This window comes from Schistocerca nitens, chromosome 4 (genome assembly GCF_023898315.1).
Source record: "Schistocerca nitens isolate TAMUIC-IGC-003100 chromosome 4, iqSchNite1.1, whole genome shotgun sequence".
Lineage (NCBI taxonomy): Eukaryota > Metazoa > Arthropoda > Insecta > Orthoptera > Acrididae > Schistocerca > Schistocerca nitens.
Window position 1 is genome coordinate 522,562,881 of NC_064617.1, and position 27,602 is coordinate 522,590,482.

At 46.5% G+C, this 27,602-nt stretch overlaps 1 protein-coding gene across 2 annotated transcripts in view; it reads right to left on the reverse strand.

The window, feature by feature from the left end:
• LOC126253002 (uncharacterized) overlaps positions 1-27,602 on the reverse strand; it is a 534,651-nt gene that overhangs the window by 126,667 nt on the left and 380,382 nt on the right. For both annotated transcript variants that reach the window (XM_049954040.1, XM_049954038.1), the window contains one exon: positions 3,867-4,082. In XM_049954040.1, the coding sequence (XP_049809997.1) occupies positions 3,867-4,082 (216 nt within the window). The remainder of the gene's footprint in view (positions 1-3,866; positions 4,083-27,602) is intronic.

The following is a 27,602-nucleotide window of genomic DNA, read 5'->3' on the forward strand; positions in this document are numbered from 1 at the left end:
ATGTTTGGTGGACCCAGTATTTAAGAGGCAGACGTCGAACTGAGACAGTTAAGTTTCGACATCTTTGCCTCGGCCAGTAAGAACGGTGCCACAGCACAAGGGGTTATGGGCATTAACACCTCCCAAAAGGAGGAAAGGTTTAGGGAGTTGGTCAATCAATGCAGTTAATACCTTGAGGCATACTGCACTATCTGGAGGAAGATATACATTGCAGATAGTTCTTCCCTGTGTCGTCCTTATTCTGACAGCCACAGCTTCAAGAGGGGTTTGAAAGGGCACAGGTTCACTACAGGCTGAGTTTAGGACATAAACGCAAACTCTACCTGACGCTCGATTATAGTCGCTACAGTTCCTGTAGTATCCCTTACAGCCATGGAGAACAGGGGTCCCCAGTGCCAGGAACCATGTTTCCTGCAGGGCAATGTAGAAAGCAGGTGTAAAGCTTAACAATTGCCAGAGCTCAGTCCAGTGGTGAAAAAAACCGCCGCAATTCCATTGGAGGATGATGTCATCGTGAGACTGGGAAGGCATGGGACATTCAATGAGGCAGTTTACGCCTCAGGGTCAACTGCTGCCACCGACTTTTTGCCTGAGCAGTCTATATCCATTGTGTCTGAGGGTCCGGTGAGATCTATGTCCTCAGCAGACGCTAGAATCTCCACCTCATCTGCAGACAGAAACAGAGCTTGTGGGTAGCAGTGCTGTGGGTGCCGCCGCAGTTCCCTTGGTCTTGGGGACCTCGTTTTTGGATCTCTCTCGCTACTCCTTGGGTTTCCCTAGCTGGAAGGACTTCACTGAATCAGTCTCTGCGACTGAGGGTGAGTATGAAGCCCTACGACCAGCTTTTAGGCACTTCATCCACTGGCAGGAATCATCTTTCCCACCAACAGAAACCTGAGAAAGGAGTGACCCAAGGGACCCCTTCCCAGCGAGAGGAGCTAAAGAAGGCTTACGCTTCTCCAACTGGTAAGTGGGGACTGATACCCCAATGGTTGGAGGTGTTGCTCCCAGAGAAGGTTGTGTGGGAGAAACATGGAGGGAAGTGGCCCCCACCATGAAGGGGGCATTCTGGTTCTGAGAGGTGACAGGAAAGCGAGAACTGTTCTCGTTGCAGCAGCATTAGATGTGGTCACAGTCACAGGATGTAGGTGCTCAAATTTCCTCTTAGCGGCCGTGTAGATCAGTCGGTCCAGGGTCTTATATTCCATGATTTTCCTCTCTTTCTGTAAAATCCTGCAGTCTGGCGAGCAATGTGAATGATGCACTCCACAGTTGACACAGACAGGAGGCAGGGCACATGGGATATTTGGATGTGATGGACGTCCACAATCTCGACATGTGACACTGGAAGTACAGTGGGAAGACATATGGCCAAACTTCCAGCACTTAAAGCATCGCATCGGGGCTGCGATGTATGGCTTGACATCACAGTAATAGACCTTCTCGGGCAGTGTGCCACCCTCGAAGGCCAAGATCAAGGCACCCGTGGGAACCTGATTAGTCCTCTGACCCCGATGGACGCGCCAGACGAAATGAACACCTCGCCACTCTAAATTGGAGCACAGCTCGTCGTCAGACTACAAAAGAGGGTCCCTGTGGAAGATAATCCCCTGCGCCCTATTAAGCTCTTATGGTGCGTGATGGTAACAGAAACATCCCCCAATTTGTCAGAAGTGAGTAATGCCATGACTGGGCAGAGGATGCTGTTTTTATCAAGACTGACCCATAGCGCATTTTGGCCAAGCCGTCCACCTCCCCAAACTTGTCGTCCAAATGCTCCACAAAAACTGAGGCTTCAGGAACATGAAAGGTTCCCGATCAACTCTTGTACACATGAGGTACCGGGGCGAATAAGCCTCACTGTCATCCTTAGCCTTGTGTTCCTCCCATGGTGTAGCCAGGGAGGGGAACGATTTGGGGGTCATATTTCTTAGCATTGAAGTTAGACATTGCCCACTTAGAGACTGCTGGCGGCGGACGACCAGCAAGAAATGACGTACTACGCTTCATGGCGTGTCAACCACCCTGATGCCAGCCACTCAGACCAGGGACCCTCCCCACATGCGTCACCCAGCCTCAGGAAGGGCCACGTGCAAGGATGGCCATTGCCAGGAGTCCTGATGCCCAGGGAGATGGGCATCTACTTCATGGTATATGTGGGGGGAGAGGTTGGTTGGTTGGTTGGTTTGTTTGTTTGGGAAAGGAGACCAGACAGCGTGGTCATCGGTCTCATCGGATTAGGGAAGGATGGGGAAGGAAGTCGGCCGTACCCTTTCAGAGGAACCATCCCGGCATTTGCCTGGAGTGATTTAGGGAAATCACGGAAAACCTAAATCAGGATGGCCGGACGCGGGATTGAACCGTCGTCCTCCCGAATGCGAGTCCAGTGTCTAACCACTGCGCCACCTCGCTCGGTGTGGGGAGTTAAAGGTGGAGGCATCAACAGAGCGATCCCATGTTGTCAGGTGGCTACAACCAACAGGGTACATGGCGGCCCCACCACAATGGACTGGCTACCATGCTGTATATGAGGTGTTAAGAAGCAAATGGTCAACGTCGGCGCAGAAAGCGACACTGCTTATTGCATGGTGGAAAACGCACCCAGGAAGGTGTCCTTGCCCAAGAAATAGGGAATGAGTGGGACTGCAACGCGACGACAAGAAAGTGGGCTAAAGATCTCTATGCACGATGGACACGATGCACCATGCAAGGCGCCCTTCTCCAACTGGCTCGCTCTTTGCGAAAATTTAGGAAGATGTAGGTCAAACCCGACAGGGGACCATGACATGAAGGCCGAAACGCGCGAGTCTCCTTTCAGTCGCCTCTTCTGACAGGCAGAAATACCTCGGGGTTGCTGTAACCCCCAGACTCGAGGGGGTGACAGAAATGCACCCCTTCACCAAATTGCTGGAGATTTAAACGCTGGGCCATCAACAGTTGTCAGTGTGCGAACCATTGAACAAAACATCATCGATAAGGGCTTTTGGAGCCGGAGACCCACTTGTTTACCTTTGATGAGTGCACAAGACAAAGCTTTACGCCTCGCTAGAGCTCGTGAACACCGACACTGAACTGTTGATGACTGTAACATGTTGCCTGGTCGGACGACTCTCCTTCCTAATTTTATCGAGTGGTTGGGCGTGTACAGGTATGGAGACAACCTCATGAATCCATGGTCCCAGCATGCCAGCAGGGGACTGTTCAAGCTGGTACAGGCTCTGTAATGGTGTGGGGTATGTGACGTTGGACTGATATGGGACGCCTGATACCTCTAGATAGGACTGTGACAGGTGACATATACGTAAGGATCCTGATGATCACCTGCATCCACTCATGTCCACCGTGATTCCCGACGGACTTGGGCAATTCCAGGACGACGATGCGACACCTCACTTGACCAGAATTGCTAAAGAGTGGCTCCAGGAACGCTCCTCTGAGTTTAAACACTTCCGCTGGCCACCAAGCTCCCCAGACATGAACATAGTGGATATCTGGGATTCCTTGTAAAGTGCTGTTCAGAACAGATCTCCATCCACTTGTACTCTTACGGATTTATGAACAGCCCTGCACGATTCACGGTGTTAGTTCCCTCCGGGACTACTTCAGACATTAGTCGAGTCCGTGCCGTGTCGTGTAGTGGTACTTCTGCGTGCTCGCGGGACCTTACACGATATTAGGCAGGCGTACCAGTTCGGCTCTTCAGTGTAACATAATTACTGGTATGCAAGCGAAGCAGTGGGTAACAGCTAGCATTATTATGAAATGCGGCTGAGGAGCGCGGCCGCACCAACACTTGATTCGGGCTGCATTTTGACGGTCACCGCGTTAGAGCGGCGGAGCGGTGCAGGAGGAGAGAGGGCTCTTACCGAGGGACTTGCGCTGCTGGCGGTAGACGAAGACGAGCGTGAAGCCGGTGGGGGCGGTGAGGGCGGCGGTGGCGGCCTGCGGGGCGGGCAGCCGCACGCGGCCGTAGGCGGGCCGCAGCCGGTACGCCTCCAGCCCGGGGGCGAGGCCCGCCACCACGCGCACCCCAGGCGTGCCGCCCGACACGTTCAGCAGCCGCAGGATGTCCAGCGCGCCTCCTGCCGGCACAATACCGAGGATGGCACTGTTTAAACAACATCGTAACTTACTCTTTAGGCTACGATAAATAAAATATTTATAGTGGTACAATTTAGGCATATGCCGCCTACCAAGTTTGAACTGGTATCTGGAAAAGCTGAAGTATGTTTTCACGGTAGTTTAAGGTCGTTCTCACGTGCTACTACCTTAGCCGTCGTCCATTTGGTTTCATTGCGGGAAACGGAGCGTTTGGTTTTGTGCTGGCATAAGCTGTCACCAGCACAACGGTCGGCAAAGATGAAGCGCGAAGATGGATTAGTAGGCGCTGGATCACGGATGCCTATCACGAAGGAGGTCAGAGACACACCCACAAGCAACACGCTGGCAACGCCCTCTCGACAGCGTGTATTTGGCCGCTGCCGCTGAACGGAGGGCCTCACTCAATCATCCAATTTCGCTTCCGTCAGTCTACTCGCAGAGCAGGTTTAGTTCGTACTCGCAGAGCAGGTTTAGTTCGTAACAGGCTACGACAGTACATAGCGACCAGATTAGTGACTGCAACGGGACTAGTTTATCTCAACCAGAACTGTACTTTACTAACTGTGAGAAACTGAAGTTTGTAATAGCAGGATTGCCGATATTGACACCACATCAGTTTGCAAGAGGAACATTACTGACGAGCTTGTATCACAAAACATGGACTCTATTCAGTTTAACTAACTGTATCCAGTTCATGTAAATAAAAAAACTGTATTAATCCACGTGTGCATTTGTGTTGTAGAAGGAGGATACCGGCCAACCACAACAACATCCTCTCCCTTGCTTCTTTACAGTACGTGACTCAACAGGTTTATAACAAACCCGTTATTACTTTTCATGTTTAAGCTTTCTGTTGACTCCAATTATTATCTATATACATACAGGCTGGACCTGTTGCGCATGCCTCATCAGGGGAAACCCACGGAAATAGCATTCTAGATAAATTTTTCAATCAAGAGCTTCAATCGGAGCATTTAAGGTTCATTATGTACTAGAATCCTGACCCAGCTTTAAACGAGTAGCATCTATCGTCGTCCACTTGCCTGCCATTGTGTACTGTGTATTGAACTAGGGACCTAGAAACGACGGAGAGGCTTCGTCCCGCCATAGTCCTCAGTCGTTCACAACACCACAACAGGCCACAACAGTCTACCCACCCCACCACCGCCCCACACGGAACCCAGGGTTATTGTGCAGTTTGACCCCCAGTGGAAAGGTTCTGAGGCATAATGAATATATTAACGTTTCTAGAAACACTGATGAATTTATTTTTAAAAGCAAAAATCCAATAGTAACATTAACTGAACAGACAAAATTTTAATAACACACCTGATAGCAAACACCTCAAAACGGGAAGAGTATAAAATCACTTCGTTTTAGTTATGAATATTAAATGAAGTAAAAAAAAAATACATTTACATTACAGACAGCAAAACATATGATCAAATGATCATGTCACAAATATCAACCATCGGCTACTGCAAGTAATTATCAAAACGCCATTGGCTTCGAAGTAACCAGAATGACTGACAAATGTGGTTCAAATTTACAATGGTAGAGGCGGTGGCAGAGGCAACGGCAGTAGTAACAAGTCCTCCTCTACCAACATAGGACGGCGGTTGCCGCTACCACAGTTCTAGAAACCTTTATTACAAATTTTAGTGATGGGACGCAGTAATCTTCAGCTCACAGTTAATAAGAAATATCATCAACTATCCTGTAATACAGAGACAACTTGTTAATTATTTACTAAAAATTAAACATACTACAAATTCAGAAATTCTTCTTTAGTTCTGTTTTGTAGACTCAAACAATGTAGCAAACAGCTCGAGCTAGACAACAGGTAACTCTAGACATGCCTCAGAAATAAGGTACCTAGATTCAACAATTTTCTCTATGAAGTACAATTCGTAAATCAGAAGAATTATATCTGCATTATATACCCTTAGATTCTAAAATCATTGTGGAATAGTGACAGCCACAAGCCCACACACACTGACAGCACTGAACTGAAGTAGTACCAGGTAATACCTACAGGGTGTTTCAAAAATGACCGGTATATTTGAAACGGCAATAAAAACTAAACGAGCAGCGATAGAAATACACCGTTTGTTGCAATATGCTTGGGACAACAGTACATTTTCAGGCGGACAAACTTTCGAAATTGCACTAGTTACAATTTTCAACAACAGATGGCGCTGCAAGTGATGTGAAAGATATAGAAGACAACGCAGTCTGTGGGTGCGCCATTCTGTACGTCGTCTTTCTACTGTAAGCGTGTGCTGTTCACAACGTGCAAGTGTGCTGTAGACAACATGGTTTATTCCTTAGAATAGAGGATTTTTCTGGTGTTGGAATTCCACCGCCTAGAACACAGTGTTGTTGCAACAAGATGAAGTTTTCAGCGGAGGTTTAATGTAACCAAAGGACCGAAAAGCGATACAATAAAGGATCTGTTTGAAAAATTTCAACGGACTGGGAACGTGACGGATGAACGTGCTGGAAAGGTAGGGCGACCGCGTACGGCAACCACAGAGGGCAACGCGCAGCTAGTGCAGCAGGTGATCCAACAGCGGCCTCGGGTTTCCGTTCGCCGTGTTGCAGCTGCGGTCCAAATGACGCCAACGTCCACGTATCGTCTCATGCGCCAGAGTTTACACCTCTATCCATACAAAATTCAAACGCGGCAACCCCTCAGCGCCGCTACCATTGCTGCACGAGAGACATTCGCTAACGATATAGTGCACAGGATTGATGACGGCGATATGCATGTGGGCAGCATTTGGTTTACTGACGAAGCTTATTTTTACCTGGACGGCTTCGTCAATAAACAGAACTGGCGGAACTCGGGGAAGCGAAAAGCCCCATGTTGCAGTCCCATCGTCCCTGCATCCTCAAAAAGTACTGGTCTGGGCCGCCATTTCTTCCAAAGGAATCATTGGTCCATTTTTCAGATCCGAAACGATTACTGCATCACGCTATCTGGACATTCTTCGTGAATTTGTGGCGGTACAAACTGCCTTAGACGACACTGCGAACACCTCGTGGTTTATGCAAGATGGTGCCCGGCCACATCGCACGGCCGACGTCTTTAATTTCCTGAATGAATATTTCGACGATCGTGTGATTGCTTTGGGCTATCCGAAACATACAGGAGGCGGCGTGGATTGGCCTCCCTATTCGCCAGACATGAACCCCTGTGACTTCTTTCTGTGGGGACACTTGAAAGACCAGGTGTACCGCCAGAATCCAGAAACAATTGAACAGCTGAAGCAGTACATCTCATCTGCATGTGAAGCCATTCCGCCAGACACGTTGTCAAAGGTTTCGGGTAATTTCATTCAGAGACTACGCCATATTATTGCTACGCATGGTGGATATGTGGAAAATATCGTACTATAGTGTTTCCCAGACCGCAGCGCCATCTGTTGTTGAAAATTGTAACTACTGTAATTTCGAAAGTTTGTCTGCCTGAAAATGTACTGTTGTCCCAAGCATATTGCAACAAACGGTGTATTTCTATCGCTGCTCGTTTAGTTTTTATTGCCGTTTCAAATATACCGGTCATTTTTGAAACACCCTGTACGTAAGTAACACATTCATAACCTAACAACTGGCAACCAGAATAACTAGTCAAAATAGCAACCACACTACACCAAGTGACGTGCACACTAATCGGATGCTCACCGTGATTTCTCATAATATCCAGCGCCCATTCACAAACGCTTGCTTAGAGAGCGCCGAGAGAAGGATGTAACGAAGATTACTCGTAGTCGGAAACACACGGGTGCCATCCAGCAGACGCCACCACGTTCAGTGGGTGCAAATGTCAGACCGGACTCCAACCCGGGGCCACGATGGACACAAAGTGCTTGCAGCTTCAATAGCAGAGGACACGCAGAATACTATGCGTCCTGCCGAAGTAGCCTTCAAAGAGTAATGTTCACGGTTACAACCAACACTCGGCCTCACCAAATCCGCAGTGAACAAAGGCACCACTCTTGCCAACGAGCCACGGCAGACGCCGCCTCGCTTGCGCTCCTCGCCGCCCACGTCACACACTCCACTTCTCCAGGTCGCCGCAGCCGTTAACTTCCTCTCATCCGACCTGCCCTCTACCGGAGACAGTAGCGCTCTTGCGGCCAGAGGGATTCCAAACCCGCGGGAATTACGCGAAATTAAACGCGGGCGCACGGCACACAAATTAATAAGCTACGTAGAGACTTCAGAGAGCATTAATAGAGTGCACGTGTTGGGTTTCCTAGAGGGATTGTCTGCTCCGACATTTGTAGCAGGTGCATCACAGAGGGCTGAAATGGCGCAGCAGCTGGAAACGTGTAACAAAATGTCCAAGTATGCGGGACATAACGATGCCAACGGTGCTTGCGGACAAAACGTCTGAACTGATGAAGATTCACCGTGAAATTCTGGTGGTGTATGCACCAAATCCACCGTCGCGTCCAGCCATAGTGAAATGGTGCCAAGAATCTGAACAAGGGCGCAAAGTCATGGGCGATGCTGATCCAAAACTATGACTATTGACACCGCGCACACACTACAACGGCCACGTAGTCGAAGAAAAAGAGCTGGGGGGAAAAACAAACTGCCGAAAAAAGTTGCACAGCTGGAAAGACGTCAGTTTTGATCTTATGACGGCATATGCCACCTGGAGGATAGTAGATGTACTGATAAAGGTTTCAACGTCATGCGCCAACAGACAGCCTAGTGGCGTAACTACAAGGGCACCATATGAGACAATCCTTTAATATGGTATGTACGCAGCCACAAAGCTCAGTGCGGTGCAGACATCTGAAGCAAACAGGCAGTCTTGCCATGGAGAACCTAATCGTGCTTACTACAGCCAACTGAACAAGCTCGAAAGGGGTCATTTTGTGGCCTTCAGAGTGGCAGGATGGTTCTTTCGGAGAACTGCCACACAAGATGGAAGGGTTGCGTCTGTTGTGCAACGACGCTGATTCCAGTGATCACTTTAACATTTTCACATCCGTAGTCAAGGTTCTGGAGGTCCGCAAGCACAGACGCCCAACACCATCTTCGTATTGTAACGGCAGTAGTGGCAGTTCGTGCAGCTACCACAGCACAAGTAAGAGGGGTTGTGAGTCCTCACGTGTCAACACGAACTGTTATGAACCGCGTATTAGCAGTGACACTACGGGCACTGGATATTTTACATTGCGACCGTTTCCAATGAATGATTGCCAATCACGTACTCTTACAATAATTAGTTTTTCCGCCTGCTCGTGCGCAAATCGTTAAATTTGTTTTTGCTGACGGTCAACTGCGAGTACCTATTCCAAACGTCGAGCCTCTGTATGTGTTTCACTAGAGCTTCCTGCCGTTCCGAACTCCTATTTTAACAGTAACTGTCATTAACAGCTCACAATACTTTATCTCACCCTTTAGTATGCAGGGTCCTTATGTCACGGCTGCATTTGAAGGCATGTTCCATCTCAGTATTACATTATTTTTGTTGCTCAGTTTTCTCACATCCTCAGTCAGTCAACCGTGTAGACAGACCACTTCCGTTTTCGCTGTTACTTTGATAATAAATATTTATTTCGCAGTACTCAACAGTTCTTACATTTAAGCCATTACCAAGTACACCTAAAATATATCAACGTATAAAAAGCTTCATAAATAAAGAAACACCAATAAAACTAATATAGCCAGACAATGCAACAAAAATTACCTGTCCAGAATGACATCAGACATATTCATACACAATGAATAATTGCAAGAACGTATATGGATGGTACCAACACATATTCATACACAGATGATTTATGACAACAACTGAATTCACAAAGATTATGGGCAGAATTATATGTATATAAGTATGTCCGTAACACACTACACCTCAACAAATTAGCCCACAATTTTACATTTCAGAGCATTTAAAGTAAGTTGCCAATTTTTTCAGATTTTAATGTTAAATAACCACACATCTGCAAATGGTCTGACGTTACCATTATTATTGTTGTGAACTAAATCTTATCTTTTGCTGTTCGATAGGGAAACATCGGTTATCGCCGTCAAGTTTCATTGACGTTGCGCTCGCACTCTTAACATTTAAAGAATTTGTCCCTGACGAGCAGATGTTACACTGCGAAAGTCGTGGTAGGCAGCCAAGTGTGATTTACAAGTTTGTTAAACCGCGCAACAAAGCTCGCGCTACAGCGAACGAGAGAAGTTGTGCGGTTAGACGCATCACAAAGAGCACACTAGTACTGCACACACACGGGAAGCACGCTATCATGGCGTCATGTGCTCAAGTTAAATTTGCACTCTTGCTTCCTCTGCAGTCACTCCATAATGTGCAGCAGCAGTGAACAACACGAGACGAAGGAAAGGACCTTTATGTACAAAGACAATGGGATGAGCAGTTGGGAGAGAGCAGGAGACTTCCTTTTTTTAAGAAAAAAAGAAAAAAGGAATACCTCTTTTTGAGCATGTACCATTGAACGCAATAAAAATCCCAGCTTTTGTTAACTGGAAACTAACTGCTATTTGCCGCTGTAAATAATCGACTGTGTGTATTCAGAACCCAAATTTATTGTGTGTATGAGGCAAGCTTACCCATTATATCAAGAGTGTGTCCAGAAAATCGTCCGTCGAAAAGTGGTACTTTTTATACACCGTAATATATCGCGTCTAGAATTTGTGATTTGCGATGTTAGTGATCTTTGCTGTCAGTATCGTAAAATCTCGGGGACCTATGCACGCGCGATGGAAAACTTCGTCTCCCTTCTCTTTCACTGCTGGCCGGTGTGGCCGAGCGGTTCTGGGCGCTTCAGTCTGGAACCGCGCAACCGCTACGGTCACAGGTTCGAATACTGCCTCGGGCATGGATATGTGTGATGTTAGGTTAGTTAGGTTTAAGTAGTTCTAAGTGTAGGGAACTGATGACCTCAGATGTTAAGTCCCATAGTGCTCAGAGCCATTTGAACCATGTTTCTCTTTCACTCGCTGCATTACGAGAAACATTATATTGTATTATATTATATTATATTATATTACGTGGCCATTTTGCGTTTGCCATTCTGCTGTTTTAAGTTGGAAGACAGACATTGTGAGGTACGTGTATCATCTTACGATAAATGAATTATACTTCTTATAATTTGTTTGAAAAATATTATCTTCTCATTTAGATCGGAACCTAAAACCATCAACCATAAAATTATTTTGAATTATATGAGCATAATAATAAGCAGTGAAAGTATTGTAATATGTACGTGTTTCTCTTTCTTGCAAGGTAATTTAATGAGACCATTAACACTCATTCCCTTTTGGCGAATTTTAGAAACTGCAACTTTGTGATTTATTTCAAACAGTATAGAGGGTGAAACTTCCTGGCACATTAAAACTGTGTGCCGGACCGAGACTCGAACACGGGACCTTTGCCTTTCGCGGGCTAGTGCTCTACTATCTGAGCTACCCAAACACGACTCACGCCCAGACCTCACAGCTTTACTTCTGCCAGTATCTCTTCTCCTACCTTCCGAACTTCACAGAAGCTCTTCTGCGAACGTTGGGTATCTTGGGTAGCTCAGATGGTAGAGCACTTGCCTGCGAAAGGCGAAGGTCCCGAGTTCGAGTCTCGGTCCGGCACACAGTTTTAATCTGCCAGTGAGTTTCATATCAGCGCACACTCCGCTGCAGCGTGAAAATCTCATTCCAGTATAGACGGTGTTTGAAAAAGAATGGCCCGATTTCAAAACTTATTTACTGATAAAAACAAACTACAGTTAAGGGATGGCTCCCAAAATACTCGCAAAATCTGAAGTTTTAGCTATGCTATTGCAAATGCTCTATGTGACCAACAGCAGCACGAACAGCACTGTAGTAGACGATAGGTAAATTCGTCACAGTTTTGAACACTCCATTTGCTTTCAGAGAAGTTGTGCTGGCTGTTATTCTGTTCTTCACTTTTTCTATGTCACGAAGTAAGAGGTAGACGAACACGCACTCCTTCGCACATCCCCACAAGAAAAAAATCGCATGGTGTCATGTCTTCCAATCTTGGAGACCAAGCATGGCGGGCACTGTCTCGGGGTCCCGTGCGCCCTGTCCAACGGTGACGCACTGTGCCATTGATAAACTGACATATGTTGTTGTGCCAGTGTGGTGGATCTCCGTCCTTCTGGTAAGTGAAGTCACAGGAGTGGTCCCGAAGTTGGGGAAAAAGCAAATACTGCAACATTTTAAGTTAGGTCAAAGCTGGATAGGGCGCACGGGACCCAGGGACAATTCCTTGCATTCTTGGTCTCCAAAATCGCCAGGCATGACCTCACGCGATTTTTTCTTGAGAATTTTCGGAGGAAACTGTTCATATCTCCTTTATCTTTTGTCGTAGACGAAGTGAAAAACAGAAAAATAACCGACATAACTTCCTTAACAGCAGATATTAAGTGTGAAGTTTATGACGAATTTAGCTATTGCCTAGATGTTCGTGCTGTAGGTGATGGAAACAGAGCATTTGTAATAGCACAGCTAAAAACTCAAGATTTAGAGAGTATTATGAAATTTATCACAAGTTTGTAGTATGTTTTTATCAATTAATATGGAGTTTTTAAATCACTTCGTTCTTTGTGGAACCACCTGTATTTTATTGCGACTTACAACTGGAGTTATATGCCCAATTGCTGTAAGCCGTCAGACAGGACAAGCAAATATTATGTCGTTTATTCTGCTTTTGAATACATTGCACATTATAACTGTCGCCCTATGACAGGACTTACTTTAATAGATTATACATTACAATCGTCAGTAGCAGCACCACTTCTCTTTGAGGCCCCGAAGGCATGGCTTTCTCGGAAGTATTGTGAACGATGCGTTTTTATTTTCATTTTAATTTCCTCCACTGTTGACTGCAGCTAGCACACTTCTAACTTTTAGCATATTTCGTTTAATGCTGTATCACGCATGTCCTTATTTCAGATGTGAAAAAGACACGGCTTCAGTTCATATTGTTCAGATGAAATTATGAAGCGTTCTTTGCATGAAGTTGTCGTGTTCTACTTTAATTTCTCGAAATCACTTTGTGAGCGCGCCACGGGAGCTGCGATGTGCACACTTGCAGACGTCTTTATCGACTGAGTACAGGTGAGACTGAACGGTCCTATTGGCAGCATTCGCCTTACACCGTATGCGCATTCACGTACTGGTACTGACTTGCCTTTGGTTCCATGCAATATGAAGACTTTTTTGCAGATAAAACTCAACACGGTGCTCTTAATGGAGCAAAATCGACAGCTGTAAAGGTAATTTGCGGAGTACCACAACTAGGTGTCATAGGGCAGTAACTGTTTACAGCCGTGCGGGATTAGCCGTGCGGTCTAGGGCGCTGATCCCGGCGGAGATTCGAGTCTCCCTCGGGCATGTGTGTGTGTGTGTGTGTGTGTGTGTGTGTGTCCTTAGGATAATTTAGGTTAAGTAGTGTGTAACATCATTAGTCAAGTCTCATAAGATTTCACACACATTTTTTGAACTGTTTACAGTGTATATAAATGATCTAGCAGAAAAGGTCGGACGCTCTTTAAGGTAGTTCACAAAAAAAATGGTTCAAATGGCTCTGAGCACTATGGGACTCAACTGCTGAGGTCATTAGTCCCCTAGAACTTAGAACTAGTTAAACCTAACTAACCTAAGGACATCACAAACATCCATGCCCGAGGCAGGATTCGAACCTGCGACCGTAGCGGTCTTGCGGTTCCAGACTGCAGCGCCTTTAACCGCACGGCCACTTCGGCCGGCTGGTAGTTCACAGATGATGCGGTTGCTTATCAGTAAGTAGCAACGCCAGAAGACAGTATGAATTTGCAGAATGACCTAGAGAGGACTGATGAATGTTGCAGGGACAGCCAGGTGACCCTGAACGTAAATAAATGTGACACAAAGCGCATACATAGCAAAAGTAATCGGCTACTGTAGGTATACACTACTGATAAAACTGATGGATACAGTATCCACCTTAAAATATCTAGGAGTAACTATACAGAGAGACTGGAAGTGGGATGGGCACATGAAACAGTTAGTAGGAAAGGCAGATACCAGACTTGAGAATCGTAGGAAGAATCGTAAGCAAATGTAAATCATCCACAAAGGAAGCGTCTTGCAAGGCACTTGTTCAACTGATTCTGGAGTATTTTTCGTCAATATGGGACCCTCACCAAATTGGATTGATAGGAGAGAGAAAGAAGACCCAAAAGAGAGCGGCGAGTTTCGTCAAGGGATCGTTTAGTTCGGGCTAGAGCGTTACAGTGATGATCAACAAACTCGAGTGGCAGAAGTTACAAGAGAGGCGTAGTCCACGACGGAAAGATTTGCTATTGAAAGTTTGACTTTCCGGGAGTAGTTGGACAACATATTACTTTCTCCCACATACATGTAACGAAATCACCAAAACAAGAAAATTCACCAGTGTAGTATTGGAGGGAAGAGCGGTGGGTAAAAATTGTAGTCGGAGACCAAGAGATGAATACAGTAAGCAGATTGAGAACGCTGTAAGCTGCAGTAGTTATTCGAAGATGACGAGATTTGCACAGTATAGAGCAGCACGGAGAGCTGTATCAAAAAAGTCTTCGGACTGAAGACCAGAACAGTAACACAGAGGCTTACCAACAATCATTCTTCCAACGTGCCGTTCGAGAGTGGAGCAGGATAGGAGGGATCAGTTAGTGGCAGCTGAGGTACCTTCTGCTGCACAACGTTAGCTGGCTTGGTGAGTATCATGTCGTCGTCGTCGAGAATGGGCATATCGACTCAACTTATGGATGTGTGTAAGGTGGCTGAAAGGACGAATCCTGGCATAAAACATGCCTCCACATAAACACCAATGAATAGTCGGAGGAAGGTGGGGTCGTAACTCACGGAGTTTTCTAGCTTGCCGCTTGACCAGTACGTGTGCGCTGCGTTCTCGTTTCATCACGTTGACAGCGGTGGATGCAGTATTCCTCCACAGTAAGCAGTCGACAGAACATTCTTCCAACGTTTTTGTTTTTACGCCAGACATCCTCGTGACGTGTTTTAGCTGACCCTTGAAGCGCTTTAGAGGAGCTCCGTAAGATTTAATGCCAGATGTAGACGTAGACGGAATCATGTTTAGGCAACCAACGCAACTCCACGAGCTCTAGTTACGTGCTAGAACGGACGTGTAAATAGCTACTAACGCAATATAGCATGACTTACGGTGAATCTGAACACTCCAGTCGCGAGACAGTACAGGTTTTTCCGTGTCAGTAATTCGGGAAACCATACTAGTGGGACTGGCGCGGATGCAAACACGTGGCTACAGGAGCAAATCAGCGTGCAGTGGCCGCGGTCGGCCGGATCCGCCTCTCGCGGGATCCACCCTTGTCCAGTGCCACCCCCACCGATCTGCCGAATCCCCAGGTCCCTCTATCCGCACCTGTCCGATTTATCCCCCTGCGAGCCAACCCCAGCTCTGTGGTCGCTTTGCCTCCTGCTCGCTGCTGTCCGCAGCGGCGCCGGTTCACACAGCACACAGCGCATCCTCAACCTCTGATCCGTCGCATAACACACACACACACACACACACACACACACACACACACACACACACACACACACACACACACACACACACCATTCTATATTTTCTTCCATCTGCCTCCATTACAGGCGTTCGTCATCGTACGAACGTATTACACTACTGGCCATTAAAATTGCTACACCAACAAGAAATGCAGATGATAAACGGGTATTCATTGGACAAATATATTATACTAGAACTGACATGTGATTACATTTTCACGCAATTTGGGTGCATAGATCCTGAGAAATCAGTACCCAGAACTATCACCTCTGGCCGTAACAACGGCCTTGATACGCCTGGGCATTGAGTCAAACAGAGCTCGGATGGCGTGTACAGGTACAGCTGCCCATGCAGCTTCAACACGATACCACAGTTCATCAAGAGTAGTGACTGGCGTATTTTAACGAGCCAGTTGCTCGGCCACTATTGATCACACGTTCTCAATTCGTGAGAGATCTGGAAAATGTGCTGGCCAGGGCAGCAGTCTAACATTTTCTGTATCCAGAAACGCCCGTATAGGATCTGCAACATGCGGTCGTGCATTATCCTACTGAAATGTAGGGTTTCGCGGGGATCGAATGAATGGTAGAAAAAAAATGGCTCTGAGCACTATGGGACTCAACATCTTAGGTCATAAGTCCCCTAGAACTTAGAACTACTTAAACCTAACTAACCTAAGGACATCATACACACCCATGCCCGAGGCAGGATTCGAACCTGCGACCGTAGCAGTCCCGCAGTTCCGGACTGCAGCGCCAGAACCGCTAGACCACCGCGGCCGGCGAATGAATGGTACAGCCACGGGTCGTAACACATCTGAAATGTAACGTCCACTGTTCAAAGTGCCGTCAGTGCGAACAAGAGGTGACCGAGACGTGTAACCAATGGCACCCCATACCATCACGCTGGGTGATACGCTAGTGTGGCGATGACGAATACACGCTTCCAATGTGAGTTCACCGCGATGTCGCCAAACACGGATGCGACCATCATGATGCTGTAAAGAGAACCTGGATTCATCTGAAAAAGTGACGTTTTGCCATTCGTGCGCCCAGGTTCGTCGTTGAGTACACCATCGGAAGCGCTCCTGTCTGTGATGCAGCGTCAAGGGTAACCGCAGCCATGGTCTCCGAGTTTATAGTCCATGCTGCTGCAAACGTCGTCGAACTGTTCGTGCAGATGATTGTCGTCTTGCAAACGTCCCGATCTGTTGACCCAGGGATCGAGACTTGACTGCACGATCCGTTACAGCCATTCGGATAAGATGCCTGTCATCTCGACTGCTAGTAATACGAGGCGGTTGGGACCCAGCACGGCGTTCCTGAACCCACCGATTCCATACTCTGCTGACAGTCATCGGATCTCGACCAAGGGGAGCAGCAATGTGGCGCTACGATAAACCGCAATCTCGATAGGCTACAATCCGACCTTTATCAACATCGGAAACGTGATGGTATGCATTTCTCCTCCTTACACGAGGCACAACAACGTTTCACCAGGCAACGCCGGTAAACTGCTTTTTGTGTATGAGAAATCTGTTGGAAACTTTCCTCATGTCAGCACGTTGTAGGTGTCGCCACCGGCGCCAACCTTGTGTGAATGCTCTGAAAAGCTAATCATTTGCATCACGCAGCATCTTCTTCCTGTCGGTTGTATTTCGCGTCTGTAGCAAGTCATCTTCGTGGTGTGGCAATTTTAATGGCCAGTAGTGTACTTAAGCCGACGTCCTCACACAGAGCGTCGGAGCGGGGTTTGATTGCTACTTGTCGTTTGTTCAAAAATGGTTCAAATGGTTCTCAGGGCTATGGGACTTAACATCTGAGGGCATCAGTCTCCTATAACTTAGAACTACTTAAATCTAACTAACCTAAGGACATCACACACAACCATGCCCGAGGCAGGATTCGAACCTGCGACCGTAGCGGTTCCAGACTGATGCGCCTAGAGCCACTCGGTCACAGCGGCCGGCTTCGTCGTTTGTCGTACTATTCAAATTTAAAGCCCACTACCTGAGGACGGCGTCTGCTCGATGTCCCTTCACTCGCCAACGTAGATACGTACAAGATGATTTAAAAGCAGCGGTGATAAAAAACACCACCTTATATCTATAATTACTGAGGCCGCAGAACTCTAGTTATGAAAGAAAGTTCTGTAGAGAAACTGTCACTCAATTTTATCGCCCCGTAAAGAAATGGATTGGCTTCTGGAAAATGATGTCCGAAATTTCCGCACAATAATGTTTATTTTGTCCTTGATAACCAAAGAAAGGGTACTTCTCAGTCCACATTTAAACTATTGGCTATTACTTTACAGTTCATGATTAATACACACATTTCACACGCACAGCAGCCAGAAATCTGTCCAAACCCGACCCAAATTAAATACCGTTTTACAGTCAATTTCACCATTGATATGAGTTATTCCATTCGGTCCTTCTTGTGGATCTCTAAAAAAGAAACTGCTCGCCAAAAATGTTCAGGGGTTGAATACGGAAACATGCTACGCAGATACTATGAAGGCCAAATTTTCACACGCGACTATCTGTCCAACAGATTTAGTCAAAACCTCGCTAAGCAGTGCTCAACTACTATCGACTTAGCTCACCAATAACTCAAACACTATGTAATTCTTCATCTTGCACATTTTTACTGGCACTAGTAACATGACCGTCCGCGTTCAAAGCTAGCGAGCTACTTCTCTCTTTCAGTCTCCCTCCCAGTATATCTATCAGGTAACGGGCGGGAACAGTCTCAATTCTGATTGGCTGACCATACTGACTGCCAGTCAGAATACTCGTTCGTGATCATATTCTCACCAAAACTGGTCTGCACCAATCCTTATACACAGACGCATTTACGTCAATCTGACACGAAAATATTAAAGTAATGTTTAATAAACGAAAAGACAATAATTCTGGAAATATTCTTTAGATACAGATTTTACTCCAGCAGACTTTCTGGCTGCCATGTTACGATAGCAATGACACCTAGACATACGTCATCAGAGAAGTGGGTAAATCCCCAAGGATCATTTTCCCAAGACAGGCTTGTGCAACTCTTGCAGGTTACTTAAGACGGAATATAATGCAACGTATGTCCCACGTACACACACTCATTTACTCACAGGCCCACATAACAATATTAGACACAAATAATCATTTTGTCTGATTTTTATATTACGAAAATGAAAAATAAAGTATTAATATGAAAATCTCAGTTAATTCTGCACACTCAGAGTACTGTTTATGTTTTCAAATGATACCAAAAGATGAACTATTATAGTTCCTAACTGAATTCGCTAACTGTAGGTTTTTGGTTTTTTACGTACTTTATCTCCGAAACAATGATAGTTACAATATTGAGATTTTTTATACAATCTTCTCCTGCATAACAAAAGGTAGTGTATCGATTTTGAAAATTATTTATTAATATGTAAGTTCTTATAAGTGGTGGATGTACGCGTTCAGTAAGAGACACTGAATAGCTTTCCCACGGCAGGCAGTGACAGATGCACGTGTGTCTCCCGCATAGGCCGCTAGATGTCAGCCCCCGAAGTTACACGCAGCAAGCTATCCTAAAACAAACGTACGCTCGGAACATGTTGCGACGCTACAACAGGACGAGGCAGCTAACGCTCACGTGAACGCGGACGGGATATCCGATGTCACGAGAGATGGCGCACTTGGAACGAGTTGGTTGACGTGATTTGCGTTCTCCAGCGACCTTCGTCGGCTTTACATGGCTTGCGAATCACACAATTTCTTTACGAAAGCGAACGCGCGTGAAACAGCTGCGTTAACTCTGAAAGGGATTGTCGAAAAACAGCGGAGAAAATCACGCAGAAAGTACTGCGCTTGTCCATGGCTTGAATAGCGACTTGCTGGTTAAGGCACAATTTATAATACTGTACAACGACCTGAGATACGTACTAATAGAGGCTACCAGTGAACTCAGTTGCATTTTCATCCCTTTTAGGTTTTGAATTGAATGTAGTTAATGTATAGCGTGTAATGTCTATTTGCGAATGCATAATATCCGTATTCTCGACGTTGCAGTGACTACCAATACACTGAAATAATGCACTTCATTGATTGGCGACTCCATGGCGTGTTGTGTGCACCACGACGAAATAGTGGATAGAATTGGAAGGAAAATCAGCATTGGCCGTATTTTGTTGTTTTATTGTCAGCAAAATCGATTTTCGGTCACTTAGTGACCATCCTCAGTGCTGTAATATACAATTAAAATTGGTAGGCACAGGTATCAAGCTATAACCACAAGCTTAGAGCTGCCACATAAACTCGCTCTAAGTTTGTGGTTATAGATTTATACCAGTGCCTACCAATTTTAATTGTATATTACAGCAATCTGTTTTTTGTACAATCTGAGAGCCCGGCAAGCCTCTTGGAGTTTCTAAAAGAACCTGTGAATAAAGTACAGCTACGAAAAATGATTACTGTCAAAATTGTAAAATGCCTCCAACCCTTTTCGACTGCGGAAGATAGAGGTTTTCCTGAAGTAACATTTACTCGAACCAATTTACACATTTCTACTACGTCACCTGAAACAAAGTGACAATTCCATTGCGATATTTTTCCAAGTAAGTGTTTACCTGGTGTTCAGTTTATGTCGACGTACCATTACCCGCCACTTTATTTTAACAAAGCATGCCAAAACGACACTTTTGTGACAGCTCTTCAATATGTTGGTGACTATGAAAAGCATTTGTTCGTCGCACTCAAGCTATGAATCGAAAACCACCCGACTTTAATAACTATGAAGTCAAATTCAACATTGAAACATAACCTTAACAGCGCGATCTGCATCGCAAAATAATCAACTACCTTCCCTTGTGTCACGTTTAACGCCGTTCATTTGTCAGCCAACACCAGTGCTCTCATTGCTGAGCGGTGACGGCATGTTTTACTGCACTCACTCTATGTACAACGAGATCTACGAACGGCAGTAACGTCGGACTCAGTCGTCTCGTGCCGCATTTCTTTCCCATTTTTTCGCTTGGGGCACAACAAATTACGTTTCAAACTTTCGCAAAAGAGCAAATATAGAAAGTACATACAATTCATTTTTTATGCTATGCATATAATTACTTATAATGATGGACGATTTCTTGCAAATCAGTTTACTCCAAGACACGATTTGCGATAATGTGTGTGTGTTCTTGATATTCTATCTGCCAAATCTTAAGAGACATTAAAAATCTCGCGACACACCTAAGATGTATTCGTGACAGATCAATGTACGGCGCTTGAGAAACGATTGCTCTAGTAGCCCTACACGGTAGCTCTGCGTTTTCAGTCAGAAGACTGGCCACGCTGTGTAATTAAAAATAGAAAAATAAAACATATTGAAGTTGGAATCGATGGAATTCGAGGTGTCTGCGATATCCGCATAGAAATGCACACGAAAAATGACGAATAAACAGAGCAACAAAGAAAAATATGTGGTAGAGTAGGAGCCTAGTGACCATAAGGTCACGGACTCTAATCCCTGTCAGACATCGGAATTTTTCTGTCTGCCTTTATACTATCCTTCGCCTCTCATTGATGAGGTATGCCAGGAACCACACATGGTTCGGAATTTTTTTCGTTTCTTTCGCTGTAGGATTACTGGGATAGGTTGAAGACGTGCTAGTAGCCTAAGTGAAGTCCAGTTGAAAGAACTTGCAAACAGCCGCTGAGCATCACTAGTGAGGGGCTCCCAGTCAATCATGGCATATGGATTTACTTTGGTGCAGTAACGAGTACATTGTACTGGGTGTGTGTCGCGACAGCAGCGAATATATACGATATATTATTTTGTCGTTACGTTTGCAGCCCTGGCATACAGCGCTAATCTCAAATGAAAAGGTTTATTATTGTCCTGGTAAACTCAAATAGCACTGAATGAGCCGACAGATTGAATAAAACAGCGTCAGTTGGAATATACGGTATCACACACCAATGGTAAGTACTCTTGTTTGCTTTTCTGCATGAAAGGGCGCATATAAATAACAGATGATTGTTTGGACGGTGAAACTCGCAGTGCGTGAATCATTAACGGCCTGCAGTGTGCTAGGCTGGCGCCGTGTTGCCGGCACTGTATGCAACCGAGCCGCGCACTGCACCCACCCTGCATCGAGTGCAATATTCACAGGGGTCCGCACTTGCTTGCACTGCGCCGCGCCGCGCAGCGTAAAAGCCGCAGCCCGCTGCCAGGGGACCGCTCCTGGTTTCGAATAGCGGGCGAGATTCCCCACAGAAGAGCAAGGGTGTAATGCACTGTTTCCACATGTTTCGTCTTTAACTTGTCAGTGGCTCCCAATTCAAGATACAGTGAACAACTTTCTTCTTTTCTCTCGAAAACGCTTAACACGAAAAACTGGTAAACACAAACAACAACGTGGTGGTAAAGCCAGGCCGTTTGTAGCGCATTTTGTTAGTGCGGGTTGCCTACATCAGGGGCAGGTATGCACCTAGGGGCAAACCCGTTGTTCGCCTTCTATTGACAAGTACTTAACCAATTGTTCCCCTGCCCCCTCACCCTTCCCCCCATCCCCCTTGCTGCTGCAGGTACATTTTCAGGTGTGAGTTATTGAAATAGCTCCTCTCACTCTTTTCAATTTGATTGACTACTTAATTAAATTGATCAATTAATTAACCTCCCACACACTGGTAAATCCCCTCCCCATCCCACCCACAGAAAATGGCGGGAAAACTAGGGCACTTTGACTACCTCCACTAACCTAAGTCATCCGACTGCCACCTCCTCCAATGAATTGGCTGAAAAAGGACTCAGCCTGTGCTGGATAGGATGGACATAAGTCTTTCTTTAAACAATTAGAGGAAGTACCACTATGAAGTGTGTTCACCCCGAGGTCTGGAGTCCAACTGACCTAGTACACAGTACTGCCACCAGAGGGTGCTGTCATCCCTTCTGTAATGTAATCCAAGGTGGCGTTCTCGTGGTGGAGAGGAAGGATCTTATAACAGGAAATTCAAGGGTATACTGTTTATTTTAAAAAAAAGTTCAGTTTGTGGGGGTTGGATTTCTCATGCTCATCATTCTCTGCTGTTTGGAAACATTTAGGTCTTGTAAGAAGTAATTACATGGCCCAAACATGTTGCATAACCTAATGTTCAGCACTGTACTCCGAGTGTCTTAACCTAATGTTCGGCCCTTTGTTGGCGTTTAACCTACAGTTCTATTAAGTAGTTTTCTATGTCACCCCATCTCCTTAAACTATTGTACCGCCTATGATACCAAATTAAGTAATTATTTATGTCCTCCCACCATTTTCTGGTACACTTTTCGAGTTTCACATGCTTTTGAACGCCATTTCTGGCGCATTCTTTTTTGTCACCCACCCTCTTAAACTATTTTACAGTGTTTTACATAAAAATTATGCAAATTAACCTAGTGTTAGACACTTGATATGCTGCTCTGCTCCATGTCACCCACTCACACACACCCTCCCCTTAACTATTGTACCACTAACACCATGCTGATACACAAAATTTATGCAAATTAATTAATTTGATATTCTTCACCTGTATGGGGGGTCCTAGGAAAATATCTGACAGTCTTCGAATCAGCATCTCTCGAAGGTGCTGCATCCTGCCAAGATTCTCTCAAGCAAGTGTAGGTTGGTTGTTTGAGGTTCAAGGGACCAAACAGCAAGGTCATCAGTCCCTTGTTTCAAATACGCGCCATTCCGCTAATGGGACAACTCAGTAAAGTCAGAACAATAAAACGGAAAAAGGGAAAAAACGTAAAAAGGCAGTCATGTTGTCATTCGTAATAACAAAATGAGGGAAGTCGGCAAGAGAACGAACCCAACACTATGCTGAAGCAGCATAGGCAAGACCACCTGTGACTTCAAAGATACAACTGCTATAATGTAGAAAGTACGTATAAGAATAGAAAGACTAACCAAGCCATAAAAAAAGGGTAAAAACAGAGTAAAAGGGGAAGAAAAGAGTAAAAGGGGAAGGAAAGAGGAATTCGGTCATGGAGGTGAATCAGGAATCTCCGAACACTGCTTACAGTGGGAGACACCCAAACACTCACCGCCCTGCCCCAACACCAGAAAGATTAAAAACCTTAAAACTGAGAATAAAAACCACTTTCCCGGAGGAAACCAAGAACCAGAGAGACCATCCGGGAATCGTCAGCCAACACGCAGAGCCAAAAGAAGGGGGCATTCAACCAAAATGTGGTCTACTGACTGGAAGGCTCCACAACCACATAGTGGGGGTGGCTCATCACGCAAAAGAAAACCATGGGTCAACCGAGTATGGCCAATGCGGAGACGACACTGTGGTCGAGTCCTTCGGGAGATGCGAAAGGAAGAACGCCACGGGCCTGGTGTCACCTTGATTGCACGAAATTTATTAGACAGGGGAGTAGCCTCCCAAGAATTGGCCCATGACTGTGCGAAGTGGGATTTGATGTGAAGCCGTAAATCCGTTGCAGGAGGGGCTACAGAAAACGGGGGGCAAGTAACTGCTCCCCCAGCCAAACGATCAGCGAGATCATTACCCGGGATATCCATATGGCCAGGGACCCAAAGGAAGTCAATAGAACAAGTAGCACGGTGAATATCAGCGAGATGGTCATGGATGGCAGAGACCAAGGGATGGCGCGAAAAACACCGGTCAATAACAAGAATGCCAATCATCGAGTCCGTGCATAACAAAACGCGGTTGTGTTGGGACTGTTTAATAAAGGTAAGGGCCTGGGAAATTGCCATCAATTCCGCAGTAAACACCCCACATGTAGGTGGCAGCAGATGACTTTCCGTTCCAACAGAGGACGTGAAGCCATACCCAACACGATCAGCAGATTTAGAGCCATCAGTGTAAAAAACAACAGCATCCCGGAACTCCCATAAAATTTGACGGAAAAAGGAACTGAACACCACCGGGGGATGGAATCTTTCGGACCTCTGCGGAAATCCATCCGAATTCGAGGCCGAGGAACTAACCAAGAGTGGATGGATGTGAGGGAGCGAGGAAGGCAGGACAAAGAAGGAAGCAGAAAGTAACCGCAAAGAGACGCAAGGCGGAGCCCAACCGGTAAACCCGCCCGTGGGCGGGAGTCGGGTGGGCGACGTCCATGGTCTGGGAACAGGATAGAATAGGAAGGATGAATGGGACAGGAACGGATAGTGAGTGCATAAGCCACCAGAAGCTCGGACCGACGAACGGAAAGGGGGAGGGGATCCCAGCTTTAACCAGGAGACTATCAACAGGGCTAGTAGGGAAGGAACCGGTGGCCAAACGGATACCACAGTGGTGCACTGGATCCAGCACGTGCAGTGTGGAAGGAGCAGCTGAACCATAAACTTGACAACCATAGTCCAAGCGAGACAGAACCTGGGGCACGATAAAGACGGAGAAGGAGGGAACTGTCCGCACCCCAAGAGGAGTGGGCAAGGAAGCGAAGGACATTCAGTTTATGGAAACATCCTACCTTCAGGAGTCTTATATGGGGCAGCCAAGTGAGCTTGTCGTCGAAAAGAAGACCCAGGAAACGAAACGAAACTGTGGGACCACAGGCAATCGTTGTGCATCGAGATAGGGCTCTGGATCAGGGTGGATCGTAGTACGGCGACAGAAGTGGACCACCCGCGATTTTGAAGAAGTGAATTGAAACCCGTGTGAGAGGGTCCATGCAGAGGCACGCCGTATAGCTCCCTGGAGCAGCCGTTCTGCAGATGCCATCGAGGAGGAACTAACCCAAATGCAGAAATCATCCACATACAGGGCAGGGGCGACCAAGGGACCGACAGAGGCCACAAGTCCATCGATAGCAATGAGCAAAAGGACACTCAAGACAGAACCCTGTGGGATGCCCGTCTCCTGGGTCCATGGATAACTAAAAACAGTACCAACTCGAACTCTGAATGATCGATGGAACAGGAACTGGCGGATAAAAATCAGGAGTGGGCCCCGAAGACCCCACTGATTAAGGGTAAGTAAGATGTGATGGCGCCAGACAGTGTCATAGGCCTTGCGAAGGTCAAAAAACGCTGCACCCAAATGGCGGCGCTGGGAAAAAGCCTGCCGAACTACGGATTCCAAGCGAAGTAAATGATCGATTGGAGACCGTCCCTCTCGAAAGCCACACTGGTAAGGGGACAATAGATCCCGAGATTCTAGGACCCAACTGAGCCAACGGGCTACCATCCGTTCAAGTAACTTACAAACAACATTAGTCAAACTAATTGGCTGATAGCTGTCAACAGATAGGGGGTTCTTACCAGGCTTAAGGACAGGAACCACGATGCTATCCCTCCACTGAGAAGGGAAGTCACCCTGGAGCCAGATACGGTTAAACACCCAAAGAAGATGTTGCTGTTGTGGAGCACTGAGATGTTGAAGCAGTTGGTTATGAATGGAATCTGGGCCAGGGGTCGTATCATGAGAAGATGATAGAGCAGCAAGAAATTCCCATTCAGTAAAAGGTTCGTTGTAAGATTCTGACTCACAAGGGGTGAAACAAGGTGGAAGCTTCAGCCCGCTGATTTTGGTGAAGGAAAGCAGCTGGATAGGATGCTGATGCCACTGCAAAATGGGAGAAGATGTTCTGCAAGAACTAATGAGTCCGTACAAAGGCCATCTGGGAGGTGAAGGCCTGGGAGGGTGGACTGCCGATGGCAACCTTGGAGAGAGCGAAGTGTAGCCAATACCCGTGACAGAGGGACAGTAGAACCAAGGGAAGAAACGAATCGTTCCCAACATATTCGCTTGCTCTGTTTGATTAAATAACGGGCTTTAGCGCGGAGGCGTTTAAAGGTAGTAAGGCTGGCTACGGATGGGTGCCTCCTAAAGTGTTGCAAAGCTCGACGGCGATCACGGATGGCAATGGCAATGGCCGTACTCCACCAAGGGACTTGCCGGCAACGAAATGGCTCAGATGAGCGCGGGACAGCAAGGCTAGCTGCGCGAACAATCGCGTCAGACACGTCACGTAGGACGTCATCAATACAACCCGACGAAGAGGGAGAAAAAACGACCTGTGCAGTGTATAGAGGCCAATCGGCACGTTGGAAAAACCAACGAGGTGACCTGTCCACCGGGGAGCGGGAAGGGAGCGAGATAATCAATGGGAAATGGTCACTATCACAAAGGTCGTCGTGTGGCGACCAGTGTACTGAAGGGAGGAGAGAGAGGGAGAAAGATCAATGGCAGAAAAGGTACCATGACCGGCACTGAAATGAGGAGGGGAGCCATCATTAAGAAGGCACAAGTCGTGGTCTGCAATAAACTCGTCTGTAAGAAGACCTCGTCTAGATGGAAAGGCACTGCCCCACAAGGGATGATGAGCATTAAAATCCCCAAGGAGGAGGAAGTTGCTGAAGAAGGGCAGTTAAGGCAGCAGGTGTAAGAGTCCTGTCAGGAGGAAGATAAAGATTGCAAACTGTGACCGCAGAGTCTAAGTGGACCCTAACAGCAACCGCTTCCAATGTAGTTTGAAGAGGAATCCACGTGCTAGCAATGTCTGTACGGACCAACGTACAAACGCCACCAGAAGCCCACAGGGGTCCGACCAGATTTCGACGGAACCCACGGAGGGTCAGTGAGTGACCATCAGTAAAATGAGATTCCTGGAGAACCACAGAAGCTGCAGAGTAGGACGAAAGAAGGGATTTCAATTCCGGAAGGTGACGATAATATCCATTACAATTCCATTGGAGAACCACAGAACGATGGTTTAAATGGGGGCTGAACACACTAAATCCAGTCATACCACCGGGTCCCCACCCGTCACCGACAAGGAGGGGGCGACATCCATGAACGACAGGTCAGAATCCGGTTGTGAAGTCTGGGAAGGGACCTCTGGTGACACCGGAGGCTCCTTGTCCCGGGGTTACGTTTCTTCTTCTTTTCAGGCTGAGATCGAGGAGGGCTGTGTGGCATAAAGGA